Genomic DNA, 15404 nt, shown 5'->3' with positions numbered 1-15404 from the left:
GCATCAAAGCAGAAGGCCCTGTCCTCGGCAACTTGGAGTCCTGCCTGTGGCTGTTTATTTCCTTGCTTGCTTTTTTCTTTTTTTAGTTTTTAAACATGAAGCCTTGTAAAGGAAAAAAAAGAAAAGAAAAGAAAGGGCTTTCTCCCCCCTATCGGTTGAAGGCTGCACAAATCTGGCTGCCTCTCTGAAGGTCTCCAGTTCAAAAGGAACCTATTTGGGCAGCCTCGGTTTCTTGTGCAGTTATATTTCCTTAAATAATGGTTTCGGTGCATGCCGGTGTCTGGTTACGCTGCCATGTGCGGGCTCTACTCACCTTTATAGCAGCCACATTTCTGTCGTGAAGCTTTTAGGAAACTCGGAGCTAGAAAATTAGTAAACATTGTGCTCGTCCACTCGTCCACTCGGCGAGAGATCGTTTGGCTGGCTCTGTCATGAGCACCCGGGGAGCTCTTGAGGCAAACTCTGAATTGGGGGAAGCAAGACGCCCCTAAGGGGAAGGTGGGCAAGTCAGTAAGTCAGTCACCTATCTGTCAACCGTGAGTGGATTTTACAGCTCCCCTTTCATGCCGGCGCTTAAACTTCCAGATCTCTCTGCCGATCTGTTTTTGATTACTTCGGATCTCTCTAAAATGAACTACAAAAACACAATTTAGAAAAACTGGCATCTATTACCAGTGACCACGTCCAAGAGTAAGAAAATAGAAAAGTTGGACCCTGAAGAGCCAGCCTCATTTTTATTGTACATGAATGTCCTCTTCACGAAGAGTCAGCTGGTTTAGATTCATTCTGTTATGATTTGTAATATCTAAATGGAATTTTCTTCAAAGCGCCCTTGATTGATTGACCCTTAGCTGAACGTTTTGTTTTTATTTTGAGGCTGACAATAATGTTTGTTGGCATGTGTTCTGCTTCAACTGCGTTGGGACGCCATGAAGCTATCTTTATGAGTCATCCAACCACAATACTAAATACATGTCAGCAAAGGAAATATTATCTGAAAAGGGAAAAATCCCTTTGATGTGCTTCAACATGCAGAGATTTCTGCGAGTTTTGGAAGCTCTGCCCGCTTGTAAGGAACGGTGTACGCTTACACTTTTTTTTTTCCCTTCTTTTTTTCCTCCTCTCGGCCTACTCTGTGCCTCAGAAGACCACCCATTGCTCGAAAACAGTTCTGCTCTTTCAGCGGCAAAGTGTGTCATTTGGTTTTAGCACATTCATTTGCCGGGCGCTGTGTTTATATTAAGGGAAGCCAAACCGAGAGATGAAATGTTACAAGGGTGAAGTACAAAGTCGACTCAATTTTTCTCAAGTTAGGAGATGCCAGTGATTTATAGCTCGGCTCCAATTTTGATTTTTTTATGTAGCAGTGGAAAGAATTAATAAAATGCACAGCTCTTGGAGTTGCGGGAGGGAGGAAGGGTAGTGAGGTCCGGACGACTGGCTGGAGTTTTTGTCAGATATTCATAGAATGTTGGGAAAAACATTCTGCTTAGCTAGCAGTGCCCTCGTGAGACAGAATGGCAGCAAGGAAGGAAAATAACAAGATAAATGAAATTTTTGCAGCTGCAAGTAAAATATTGAGAATCTGCACTTTTTTATTGATCTTTATGATCCTATTGCCAAGAGCCACTTTGCGGTGACGAAATATGTTGACAAGGGCATATCTCACTGCCATGAAAAATGTGGGGAAGGATTCGCCTTATGTCTGCAGTGTTATACAAGGAACAAATTGCCCTGCTACAGCCAATTCCTTACAGAAAGGCTAAATTTAAGGCCCAGCAACCCTAAACGCTTTTATCTTGAACCTGAGGCTCATATTTGTAGCCATTCTTCATGGAGGAAACCGGTCACGGTCTCCTTTTTTTTTTTTTTTTTTTTAATCTGTAGGTTTTTCCTTCCAGCACCGGAGCTGTTATAAAAAATGTTTATTTCTTGGTGCGTTCACTCTATCATTTCAGAGGGTAGTCTTTCAGCCGGAGTCAAGTGTGCCTCCTGTATTATTGAATTTCCACTCATTCCCCGTAAGAGGGGTTTTCTCTTCTTTCGTATCAAACTTTAGAAGACAGGCAACGGGGAAGTTTTTTTTTTTTTCTTTTTACTTCCCTCAGTCCTTCGATCCCAAAGCTGCTTCATTTTACTGCAAATCTGGGGACTCCCAATGCCGAGTCGTGGGAATACGCGTCATGCTTTTCTTTCACATCAGAAATCGATAGTATTAATTTATATATGAGGGTGAGGCGCCAGGGTCTGCAATTTGCCAAGAGACAGAATTTTCTCATTAGTGTGAGGTAGGATTTTTTTTTTTTTCTTTAAAGGAGCCCTGGCTCTCTGCTATCTCCTGGGCCCCATATCTGTCTCTTCAGCCACGATGTTCTGTGGAGGGACATTGTAGAGATAAATTGTAAGGTGTTTATCACTCTGGGGTGCAGGCTCTCATTGGTTGCTGGGAATGATAAGGGGGGGCAGAACTTTTTTCGGGGGCAATAACAATGTACCTCTGACTAAGCTGGGTTTTCTTTTGTTTTGAATAGGTCGAATATATTCTACCGAGCCTGTACAGATATTCCCAGGGGTACCGAGCTTCTCGTGTGGTACAATGACAGCTATACGTCTTTCTTTGGGATCCCCTTACAATGCATTGCCCAGGATGAAAACTGTAAGAATTTATTTTAGCTCTGAATTCACCTCTCACAATACCTCTTTTTGAAAGCTAACGTTTTAAGAGTGTTGCTTGAGACTCCTGAAATACGGTTCGCTCTGATGCGTGATGCAAATGTGCACGAGCCTGTTCCCTCGGTTTCTTTTCCCCCTGTTGTCCTTTGCTTTTTCACAGGGCATCTCGACTTAACACGGGCCCGTCCTTTCTTCACCCGTTGACGATTTCACAACCGTTGTCAGAGTTTTAAAAGATCTCTGGCAGCAATGTGAAGGCAGCTGGCGTTCATTGAGCACCTACTGTGTGTCTGGTTCCCTGCTTGCCGCCTGGTGGGGTTACTGGGGCAGCACGAGGGACAGCACGTGTGCTTGAGTGATGCACGATCTTGCAAGAGGCACACTGCGGGCAAAAATGGAATGAACGAGAACACGATGCTCTGTCATTAGGAGTAAAAGCCCTCTGGTTAATTGGGTGTGCCCCCTCCTACGTAGTCCTCGGAGGGATAAACGGTAGCAAAAATCGTAGACCTTTGACTGCGGAATTTGTCTCCCTAAATGTCTTAGTCTAAAATAAACCACGTCACGTTCTTCCATCTCCATGACCTTGGCCATCGTTATCTCTAAAAAAAATAATCTACCACCTAGGCGAGTGCAAAACTTGAAGCAATTTTTACTCAAACGTGTAGTTATGTTTTATCATTTCTTGGGACAATATTTGAAGGTGATTTCCAGGATTTGGAACAGAATGAGGTCATGCTGAGGGGTTTCAGTGAGAAACGCTGGTTTCGGTGATGTCATTTTTTTTCCTTGGCACCAAACTGCCAACGGATAATTGGGAGGAGCTAATGATTTGGGTTTATGTAACAGAAAAAGACACAGAGAGAACAGATCTCTTGAGGAAACGTCATTTTGAAAAAGAAGTGTTATTTTTCCTTTTCCACTTACTTTCTCTCTCTCTCTCTCTCTCTCTGTCTCACACACACACACAATCTAAAAATTAAAAATGTTCATGTTACTCCTGGGGAAAATGCCAACGATCAGACATTTCTTTTCCACGTTGTCCTTACGTTCTTTGTGAAAAAACAGAATTCTCAAAAAAGCGTATTCCCGCCAACTTTCCCTTTCTCCTTTACCCTGACCCCAAACCAATCTCAAATCAAAAAATGAGTCTTCGGACATTCAGCACCTTCATCTTGCTTCCCAAGTTTCTACCGGAAAGTCCTTTTCTGCAGTCATGCTCGTGTCTGAGGGAGTGTCTGTTCACGGGAGCAGATCTCAGTGGGGGACACGAGTGTGCGGCGTGTGTTAGGAGACAGATGTGCACAGGGGGTCAGTACCTGCCGTCTTCCCACGAGGGTTCCAGGCCCTTGCTCTCCTCACACTAGACCACAGCCTCTGTATGGAAAGACAACAGCATCCGGCCCCCCGACCTGCTGACATGGGCCCGTCTCCTGAACCTTGACGTACCCTCACCTTCTGGAGTATGGAATTGATCCCAAGGCCTGTCTGAAATCCTGTAAGGTCTTCTGTTTCCTCTAACATCTGAAGACGTTACTGTGGTGTGTGTGTCCAGAAATGTCAGGATAAGCCTATCAAAGCCTAGAGTTCTGATGGACATTGAGTCGTCCAAGGATGTATTCGTTCATTGCTCAGATATTTATCAAAAGCCTGCAGTGGGCCTTGTGTCTTTGTAGGTTCTGCAAATACAGCAGCCGAGAATTCCTGCCCTCATGCAGCTTACGTTCTAGTGGAGGGAGACAGATTAATGCATGAATGAAGAAGCGAGTAAATACATGGTTTGTCAGGTGGTAATGTTTTGTAGAGAGATGGAAACAGAGAAGGGATGAGGCGTGCCAGGAGTCGGGACATGCAGTTTTTGAGAATGATCAGGGTAGGCCCACTGGGAATGTGGCCTTGGGAATGAGATTTGAGGAGGGGAAGGATCAGCCACATGTTTGTTGTTTGGGAGACGGGTGTTCCACGTGGCGAGGTATAAAGGGTGGAGGCCCCACGATGGGGATGTTCCCGGCCTGTTGGGAGAGTATCCCCGGGGTCAGCATGGGGTTTTGGAGTGAGATGAGAAGTTTACTTAGACGTCAGGTGGGGCATGAGCAAGGAGCTCGTGGGGCCCAGAAGGCCCCCATCGGAAGCCTGGCGTTTCCTCAGTGTGAGCTTCGCGAAGGGCGCTTACAGCAGAGTTTCGAGCAGAAGGGTGATATGTTCCAGCTGCCATTGTAAGAGGATGACTCTGGCCACTGAGTGGAGACCAGAGAGCAAGGCCTGAGGGTGGAGCAGGGAATCCAGTTCCAGGCCCTTACAGGAATCCAGGGGGAGAGATGATGGTAGTTTGGGCCAGCGTAGACATGGTGGAGGTGATGAGACGTGGTTGGATTCTGGATGCATTTTGAAAGTAAAGCCAACAGCATTTGCTGACACCTTTGGTGGTGAGTGAGAGAGAAAGAAGTCAAGGATCACTCTAGGGCTTTGGTCTGAGGAACCGGAAGGATGGAACAGCCATTTACTGAGTTATGAGTCAGAAATGGAAACCACCGTGGAAGTGACTTCTTAGGGAGTGCATTTCTTACCCTTGATGTGATCTCTGAGGTGGAAGTCCTACATTTGCAACATTGCTTTCACTTTTTGATGCTGTTATATGGACGAGATGGACTTAAGGATCGGGCTGGAGGATTTGGGGGTCTTATGTGCCATCCACAGCCACCTGACAATAGGTATCTGAGAGTGTACCATCTGGTCCTCGGAGTGCCGAAGTGTCATCAGAAGGGTGCTTTCTGGAAGCACCAGATGCTTTGCTTTTTAATCCTTCTCTTTCCTAGACTCCAGCTGTGTAAAGCACTCTTGAGATTGCTGATTAGAGTATTCCATTAACTCTCCCAGGGTTTATGTTGTATCATTTAGCACCTGAAATCCTTGGAAGAAAATGTGAAAAACTAGAGGAGCTTAAAGTATCGTGGATTCAGTAGATAGACTAAGCAGCTCTTTTGCGTTGAGTTCCAAGCTCAAAGTGAGGGTGGAGGGAAGTTTAAAGAAAATTAAGTCATTGACGGAAACGATCCACAATGACAATCCCCCCTTCCCCCTAACGGTATTATAGGAATTTTATTTCAGTTCCTGTCTCAAAGTCATATATCTGTCATGTGATTGGCCACCCAAGAAACCAGCAGAAAGCTTCATCAGATAGTGTAGAGGAGATATATGACTTTAACTCTAAGATGGATTCTCATTCCACATGATTCACTGAGAGAGCTGGGAATGCTTTCTAATGAGGGTTCCTTATTCTGTACAGAGAAAATACTCTGTGTGATTTAAAAGCACAAATGTGTGAAAGGGCATGGACAGATAATTTAACAGATAGCCTTCCACAGCCCTTAGTAATTTAAATCATCTCAACTGGATTAGCAATTCTAAGATATTTTTTATCCCACTGAGCTAGCCACAGAATAAATCGGGTACCTTAAAAAAGGGGCTTCTTGAAGATACCGGAGACTTACGTGACAAAATGCCTCCACAGAGCCTCCTTATAGGGCTATGCACACACCAATTACTAAAACGCTCCCTGGATGAATCTTGAGACTTTTGTTGCCATTATTTGAAGGGATTAAACATTTCAGCCCGTAGTTTCCTTTGTTAACAAAACGGATATGTGGCCCAAGACATTCAAGGGCAATGTGATTTTATTTTTTTTAAAGATTTTATTTTATTTATTTGACATAGACACAGCGAGAGAGGGAACACAAGCAGGGGGTGTGGGAGAGGGAGAAGCAGGCTTCCACCGAGCAGGAAGCCCGATGCGGGACTCGATCCCAGGACCCCGGGATCATGACCTGAGCCAAAGGCAGACGCTTAACCACTGAGCCACCCAGGCGCCCCTGGCAATGTGATTTTACTTAGCGAATAATACTTATTAAGCAGTTTCATGTATTAAAAGATCATTTTCCTCCCCTGGTTCTTTCATCCACACAAGTACACGTTTCCTCCTGAGCGTGTGCGGTGGGCTGAGGCTTGAGTGACCATCCCCTCGGGGGGCGCCCGTAAAACGGTGGGTGCCCTCAAGGGCCCAAACAAGCCATAGAAAGCCGCCAGGCCTCAAAGAGAGGGCAGGGTTTCCCACAGGCACTGGGGCTCTGGAAGCAACTCCTCTGTTATTTTCTTTTTAAGAAACCGGGGTTATAAATGTAATAGAGCTCCGAGGAGAGAGCCGCTCCATCCACCGTGGGCCTTTCAGAAGAGCCCGAAGCAAAGCCTGTGTCGACAGATCGCATCCGTGAGGAGGAATGAGGCTCCCCCAAAGCTTCCAGGGGGGGATTAGCTCCTGCCGAGTGTAAAGACCATAGTGCATTCGTATTCATTTCAGAGGAAATTAAAAAAAAAAAAATAGGGAATAAATGTTCAACAGGTCTTCCTGCTGCTCAAGCCTCGGCCTGGGATGCCAAGTTGCCAGAACGTGGACCTCTTTGGCCCCGCAGCATTCCCATGCTGACATGAACACCACCTCTGTCCGGCCTGCCTCCTCCTCTTGACTGTACAGAGCAGGAAACAAAAAGGGGCACCTCTGCGTAGGGCCCCTCACCCCTGCCGTCCCACCGACAGGGAGGGGCTAGGCCCAGGCTCAGGCCTTCCCTCTGGGAAGGAGGAGAAGCTTGCAGTATCGTTGGGTCGAGCACCGTGATGAGGAACAGGGACTCAGGCCCTGTCCTCAAGCCTAGAAGAAGGCACATGAGCACGCAGCAGAAACCAGACACGGCACAGGACCAAGTCACATGGCCGTGGCCATGAGCCTGAGCTGAGGGGGATTGGGCTGAGCACTGATACAGTTGGGAGGACTCAAGGCTCCAGGCCCCTCGTGTACCGTAGGGAGCTGGGATTGGACTCCTTACATAAGTCCAGGAACTGTCCCTGACTGAGGACTAGAAAAATGCTACCCACCGGCCAGTGAGCCAAGGAGCTGTCCATTTCAGGCCACTGGGAAAAACACAGTGCCGCTGTCTAAAAACCAGCCCCTGCCTTTGGGATGTTGTGGGGCTGGATTTTGCACTACCTGCCAGGTATAGAAACATTGGGCCAACGAACAAAGATTGGTCCAGAACTGCAGAAACCTGTCGTGTGCTAAAAGAAGCAAAGAGAAGTCACCCCATAGGGATGCCTCCGTATCGGCACAGGACTCCCAACAGAAGGCAGCGCCCACTGGAAATGCGCCCGCAGCAAGAAATGACCAAAAAAAAAAAAAAAAAAAAAAAAACCAAAAATCCCAGGGAAACCCACTGTTGTGAAAGATTCAATCTCTTTGGGTGCTTTGGGATGTGGGGGTATGCTGCCTAGATCCCAACCTTGCTATCAGCTTGAGGCACTCATTCCCCCAGTTTGTGGAGAAGAAGGGGCTGCCAGCTTTCAGATGAGTTTGTCTCCAGGAATTATCTTCCACCTAAGAGAGCCTCTCTGCCCTCGGTCATTAGCCTGTGTCCAGTGGCTGGTCAACGTGGGGGCTGCTAAGGACTGCTCCCCCTGTCCCAAAGCAGGACAACTATGAAGGACCCCCCCCAGCTCCAGAGCTGTCCATCTCCTCCATGGACATGGTCCTCCTGCATGCAAAACTGCAAATCTCCATTTCAGTCTTTTTCCAGGGGACCTGACTTAGGTATTCCCAGATTTGCGTTTCCAATCCAGACCTCTCTACTGAGCCCCATACTCCCGTCCACTTGTCTACTCCACCTTTGCCTTTGGTATCTCACCTGAGTGTCCAGCTCAGCATGTACACCTGAAACCATTCTGCCTCTCCCTCAGTTCACTAGCTCACCCCCATTCATCCAGTTGTTCTTTCTAGAAACCCCAACACCTCTCACTCACCTTTCTATCCAGTCAGTTACAAAGCCCCGTTGATTGGATATTCTTAAGTGCCCTTCTTTTCACTTCTGCTACCCCTTGGTCAGTGTGAGCACCAGCTTTGGCACAGACTATTGCAATAGTCTCCAGTGTGTCACATTTTCCTCGGTGGCCTCACAGTGGCCCAAGTGAAGTCTCATTGATGTGCTTATTTTACGGTTTCAGCTCATTTGCGTGTTTTGTGAATAGATAATTTGGTTCCATAGACCAAAATCCAGAAAAGACTATGGACGTATAATTCCCCTTAGAAGTCAGTTGATAGATTCCCAGGTCTCCTTCCAGATGTCTTTTTTTTTTTGCCTACTCTATTCAAGCATGGTCTCCCTCTCTTTCTCTGGCTCTCACTCTGCCCCTCGCCCTTTTCTGCAGATAGTGGTAGCGTACTATACACATTGTTCTGCACCTCACTTTTTCATTTAACCATATAGAATGATGGTGCATTTAGAGCATAAATCTCATCACCTCACACCCTAATTTAAAACCCTTTTTTGGCTTGCCATTACTCTTATAATGAATCCCCAGTTCTTCAGTACGGTAGCCCACGGTCCGCATAGAGTCTCCAGAAGGTATTTTGTGTGGCTAACATCGTGCTTTACAGAATGAGAATTCGAGCATTGTTGGACTGGCCGTGCCCTGTTCAGTTTAGATTTTTAAAGATTTTATTTAATTATTTGACACACAGCACAAGCAGGGGGAGTAGCAGGCAGGCTCCCCGCTGAGCAAGGAGCCCCATTCAGGGCTCGATCCCAGGACTCTGGGATCATGTCCTGACCAAAGGCAGACACTTAACTGATTGAGCCACCCAGGCTCCCCAAAGTATAGCTTCTTAGAGCAGGACTTAAGCAACACAGAAAGCTGTTCTTCCTAAATTGCAGCCTCACTGGCTACGACAATCGAAAGTATTCACAAAACACAGGACATTATCAGAGAGGGGACAGCCCCTCTCTGTCCAGCCCCTGTCCAGCCCCAGTTTGTTGCAGACCCTGCATCCTCTGTTGAGCTCCTTCCTCCCTTAGCATCTGCACAGACCCTATGGCCAAACTGCCCACGTTTCATCTTCTTGCATTGTCTTTTTTTTCCCCTTCACACCTGTCTGAGACCTGTGCATCCTACGGGATTCACATTCAAGGTCACTGCCTTAGGGAAGCTGCCCCTCCCGCCCCAGCTGTAGCCATCCTGGTGATATGCTTCCCAGGCACCTCTTCGTATCTCTCATATAGCACATATCACACTTGTAGCAACATGCACATGTTGTTCACATTTTGTTCTTTCTGAACCTGGGAGATGCCTTGCAATGAATGGTGATTGACAATTCACGGTACAACCTGAATTGGGCATAAAGTAAGGGCATTTTAGATTTGATGAAACAGAGTAAGTACTTCTTTGTAGAAACATCAGTTTGATACCGGTCTCTGTCACTGGAGTGTAAGTGGCATGAGGCCAGGGGCTGGGGCTTACTTACCCCTCCACACCCCCCCACCCCCAGCCCTGGTACCCGCAGCACCAGCCACGTCAGGCACGGAGCAGAAGCTCACTAAGTATTTGGGGGCTGAATGAATGGACGAAAGGTTGTCTTAGGGATTCTGCATTTGCCGCTCCCACTCTTTTGATTTTCCAGGATTTGATGAGTTCATGTCGTTCCTTGACTCTAGATCCTTTAGGGCTTTGAGAGTTTGCCCTCTACCCCTTCATCTTTGTCTGGTAGGTGGAAGAGATTTACCAGCTCAGTGTGTCTTCGTGTAGAAGGCACTTCATTGTCTAGGTCACTTTGGTTAGTCATCTCAGTCCTCTTGCACTTGTCTGTACGGGCTGTCCCCTCTCTGATAATGTCCTGTGTTTTGTGAATACTTTCGATTGTCGTAGCCAGTGAGGCTGCAATTTAGGAAGAACAGCTTTCTGTGTTGCTTAAGTCCTGCTCTAAGAAGCTATACTTTGGGGAGCCTGGGTGGCTCAATCAGTTAAGTGTCTGCCTTTGGTCAGGACATGATCCCAGAGTCCTGGGATCGAGCCCTGAATGGGGCTCCTTGCTCAGCGGGGAGCCTGCCTGCTACTCCCCCTACTTGCGCTCTCTCTGTGTCAAATAATTAAATAAAATCTTTAAAAAAATAAATAAAAAATAAAAAGCTATGCTTCATAGATTTCTAGGGTCCTGTGGAAGTGTGTAGGAGCTCTGCAGGACAGGTTAGAGATCAGATATCATTGCTTTTGTGATAATTATTTCTTCCCATCCTTACTTTTTCTTCTCTCTGCATTACATGCTCATTTCATTCAGCAAGATTGAATTGAGTCACACTTAAAGTAAAGGAGCATATACCAAAAGGAGAGTAGCATGTCACTGTTGCTACTTATTGCTTGAAAGCTCTGAGGTGTCCCAGAGAAGGAAATAATGAGACAGAGCATAATTTTATTCCAGCCATCTGCACTGTTAATTGCCCTATATTATTACTACCTCAAATCCCATATATCCCAGATTATTATACAAACTGGTATAAATTTTTCTTTATTACCATGTTGACATTGATCATTAGAGTTAAATTCATTTGCCCACCAATTCTCGTGCTTCGTATAAAGGCGATGTGACCTTATGGTTTTTGAAAAGTAATTTATTAGGTTATTTTTCAGGAGAGGTGAGAAAGTCAGAATTTGTAATCTCTACGTAAAGTCTCCTTTGCGTTAATTTCTCCCAAAGGCATCATATTCCTCTTCCCATCGTGAAGCTTGGGGCTGGTGATCCTGCTCTCATGCATGCTGATGACATCTTCATTTGACGATCTTTCCACCATGCCTTCCTGTTGGTCTGGCATTTCCCGCCCCGCAAGAGCTTCGTGTTGCCTGAAAACGTGCGGGTTCCCCTGTGATTTGTCTCTTCTGGATTAGTTATAAACAGGCGACACAAAGTGGGTTCTGCCCTGATCTCTGACAATGCTGCTGTTATTTTTTGCTAAAAAAGTGCTAAACCCTGTGTAAAATCCTCCTCCTTACCTTTCAACGCCTATTTCAAGAGTAAACAGTCTGTGTGCAATGATTTTTTCGGGGGGAAGCCTAAAATGTATGGACAAATTTCATATTGATTATACACTTTTGCCTCAGAAGTCGAAATTACGTGTAAATATTTATATATAAAATAAAGGTAGACACATAAACATGCACATGGGTGTGTATAAGTGTGTATATATATATACATATATGTATATATGACATATATGTTTATAGGATATATTTATACACACACACGAAACACTGTGCCAGCTATAAAATGTTCCTTTTATTTTTGAAACACAGCTGGTGAGCAGTGACAAGATAAGAGTGTGGCCAGAAAAAAAAAATGCCTTGGAAGTTAGAAGGCTAAAGCTTACAGCTCAGCTGTGTCCTTAACTGCCTGTGACCCTGGGCAGGTTCCAGTATTGGACCTTCTGGGGCTTCAGCTTTTTTTATTTGTAATAAGAGAGAGTTTTGGTTTAGATCAGTGATTCTCGAACCTGAGGGTCCATGAGAAGCACTTGGGAGAGCGTCTGAAAGTGCAGACGCCCAGGTCCTATCAAGAGTCTGATTTAATTTTTTAAAAGCCTCTCCTGCGAGTATAAATGTGCATTCAGCTGCATAGACCCTAGAGTCTTCCCAGGTCTGCGAATCTCTTCTTTCTTTTCCCTTCCCAAGACAGGATGGGCCATGCTGCCAGAGCCCCATAGACAGAGCTGTTCCTTTTGGTGGATTTGTGTCATAGCTGTGATTATACAGAACAGTCTCTGGGTTGGACAGTCCTTAATGGCAACACACTATCCACTTTGTGTCTCCACCACGCATGGTGTCTCCATGTCCAACTCAAGCACGGAGCCTCCTGGCGGTCACGGTCCACCACCATTCGCTCTTTGCAGTTGAACACACTTGAGTTTGCACGCTACATCGGCATCTCAGCGATGGTCCGTGGCAGGGAAGGACAAGAGCCCCCAGGTCATGTGTGTCCTTCCATGTGACCTTGAACCAGTGGCCAAGAGCTGTGGTTTACTTCCCATCCCTGTCTTTTTGCCCCTCAACCTCTTCCAATTTTTTGGTCTCTGATTTTCTTCTCTCGCCCACCCTGTGACCTTTAATCCCTTTGACCCCTGAAATAACCAATAAATACATTTTATTGACACAGTAGTTACTTAAAACAAGAATGGCAGTTTTAAAGCATATTAGCTTCTGATCACTTCTGCCCCTGTGAGTTGACCAGTGAGTGCACGAGATAGGTTATTAGCACCATAACAACTTAAAAAAAGAAAACGATTTCACGTCTGTTAGGCTCCCTTCCTCAGAAATGTTTCTTACTTCTAGTTCTTTCCTCACCATTGCAGTTCACATCCATCTTCCCTCATTCCAGTCTCTTCTCTATAATAGTAAGAGTGATGGCTCTCGTTGATGGGAGGCCGTATGGTGGATACTTTCATTGTCTCATTTACGTGTCCTAACGGGGTTTCAAGATGAGGCCAGTGCTCCTAGGGCTTCACATCTGGGGAGTGGCAGCCATGGCATTTTCTAAAAGCTATCTATGTATGGACTTAATCCTTAGGGTGACTATTTTACATTTCACCAAGGACAAAATTGGGGATTTCGACTTTCGGACTTACCAGCCGTCCCAAGGCTAATATAGATAGTGGAGGTAAGACGGAGGCCATCTCAACCACTTAGCCATGCTGCTGTTACTTTTAGGATTCTTGCTCTCACTGGCCTCCTTTTACAGATGGGGAAACTGAGGCACAGACATATTTTATATATATATATATATTTTCTTTCTTTCTTTCTTTTTCTTTTTTTAATAACTTGCCTAAGATCACCAAGCTAATAGAAGGCAGAGTCAGGATTTGAATCTTGGTCTTTCTGATTCCCAAACCCACATTGCCAGCACCCTACTCTGTTACCCTCATCTTACCTTATTCACTGCACCCTATCTGTAAATCACCCGAACACTTTTCTCTTGCCATTTTCTTGCTTTTCTTTCTTGCTGTTTCTGTACAGAGACATTCTGTGTCTATTTCCTGGGCCTGACATCTTTTATTTCTTTCTTTATTTGGACTTTAAAGAGCCTCTGAGGTCTGCCCCCCTCTTGCACCCCTTATTCCCATGGTGTTGAGAACCCATGCCCTGCTTGGTCATCCTGTCCCTGTCGCCATCCCACCAAGCTGCCAGACTTCTGTCTCCAGGTGTCTATCACATTGCTCGCTTCATCTTTCAGCCAGTTTTTCTGGAATGTCCTGTGCTGGCAAGGTCTAGTGGAAGGCCTGAAATCCTGAGGGCCTGGATCTCTACCTTCTCGCCATTGCTCAGGGTTACCCTCTGTGGGCAGCCACCCTTTCTCTCCCCCTCCTTTGTTGGTTGTCCCTTCTGAACTCCCTCTGAACCTCGGGTGCAGTGTGGAGCCTCATTCTGGAGTCTTTCTCTCTCAACTCGGAAGTGAACTCTGTGAGGCAAAGACAGCATGCCAACAATCCTGAGCGTATAGTATTTGCTAAATAAATAGGCACTGAGCGAGCTAGTAATTGGCAGCAATCCTGCTTCCCCGCCCCCCCCAGTCAAGTAGTCCATTACCATGTGACTTTGGAGTCCAGAAACATTTTTTTAAATCTTGATCTAAAGGAGTTTTTTTTAAACTGTGTGGTACTGTGCTTCTTTTAAAGGCCAGCAAAACTAATCCCCGCACCCTCTTGCTGTTCTCCCAGTAAATGTCCCCTCGACGGTCATGGAGGCCATGTGCAGACAGGACACCCTGCAACCCTTCAGCAAGAGCAGCAAGCTGCCCCCCGCCGCCCCGCAGCGCTCCGTGGTCTTCCCGCAGACTCCCTGCACCAGGAACTTCTCTCTCCTGGACAAGTCTGGGCCCATGGAATCGGGATTTAACCAGATCAACGTGAAAAACCAGCGAGTGCTCGCGAGCCCGACTTCCACCAGTCAGCTGCACCCGGAGTTCAGTGACTGGCATCTCTGGAAATGCGGCCAGTGCTTTAAGACTTTCACGCAGCGGATCCTCTTACAGATGCACGTGTGCACACAGAACCCCGACAGGTAACCCTGACTCTCGCTGAGGGAGACCCACTGCTTGCCTTCCGCCTGCCAGGCTCCGGGCGCCTCCTCCAGCCACACCATGCCTGGGGATCGGGGGGCAAGGGGAACCCTCTGATGGGAGGTGTGTGTGTTCTAGAAGGGCAGAGATGAATGGTGGGGCCCCTGCTCAACTTTATTGTTGGGACAGGCTACGGGAACGACAGGGGTTGCAGGGAGGATTCTGCTCTCGCTTCCCACATGGTTCTGTCCATGTCCGACGGGGAACAAAGTAGACGGCACATGTCTGAATATCAGAGATGGAAAAATGAGGTCCAGATCATCAGAATCCTCTCTGTCTTCCTAAGATAATATAGCTGGATGCTCTGCTTGCTGTCGCGGGCATTTCAGGGTTCACCTCCAGTGTGCCGTGGGTATGAACTTAATTAAGTACTAAGAGGTAATGAATTGGAATTTTTTGCTTAGTACTATTTTTCTTCAGTGCATGCAAAGCCATAAATCCTGCAAAGCTGTCAAAAGGAAATACCTACTCTGCTAGTGATGTGGAGGAAAACAGATGCCACTTATTCAATAAACTAATATCCACACAGAAGAAAAATGTTGACTAGATACCTCAGAGTCAAAGTTGGTTTGAAAGTTTGTCAATAAAGAATTTTATGGCCATGAACTGAGGATGAAATTTAGCTGAACAAGTGAATTAAAATTTCAGGTGCTCTGACGAGTGGCACAGTAGATATAATGGAACTATTATTTATGAATCAAAACTGGTTTATTCGACAGTCTTGATAGCTGGGAGCGCAAAAGACAAAAATCAA

General features: G+C 46.2%; 1 protein-coding gene across 1 annotated transcript in view; it reads left to right on the top strand.

The window, feature by feature from the left end:
- The window catches only part of PRDM6 (PR/SET domain 6), a 98234-nt gene that overhangs the window by 67066 nt on the left and 15764 nt on the right, over positions 1-15404 (top strand). The window contains exons 4-5 of the mRNA XM_036071920.2: positions 2532-2656; positions 14250-14592. Of these exons, the coding sequence (XP_035927813.2) occupies positions 2532-2656; positions 14250-14592 (468 nt within the window). The remainder of the gene's footprint in view (positions 1-2531; positions 2657-14249; positions 14593-15404) is intronic.

The sequence above is a fragment of the Halichoerus grypus genome, chromosome 2 (genome assembly GCF_964656455.1).
Source record: "Halichoerus grypus chromosome 2, mHalGry1.hap1.1, whole genome shotgun sequence".
Lineage (NCBI taxonomy): Eukaryota > Metazoa > Chordata > Mammalia > Carnivora > Phocidae > Halichoerus > Halichoerus grypus.
Note: the sequence above shows the minus strand (reverse complement) of the source record. Positions and strands in the feature narration are given on the sequence as shown.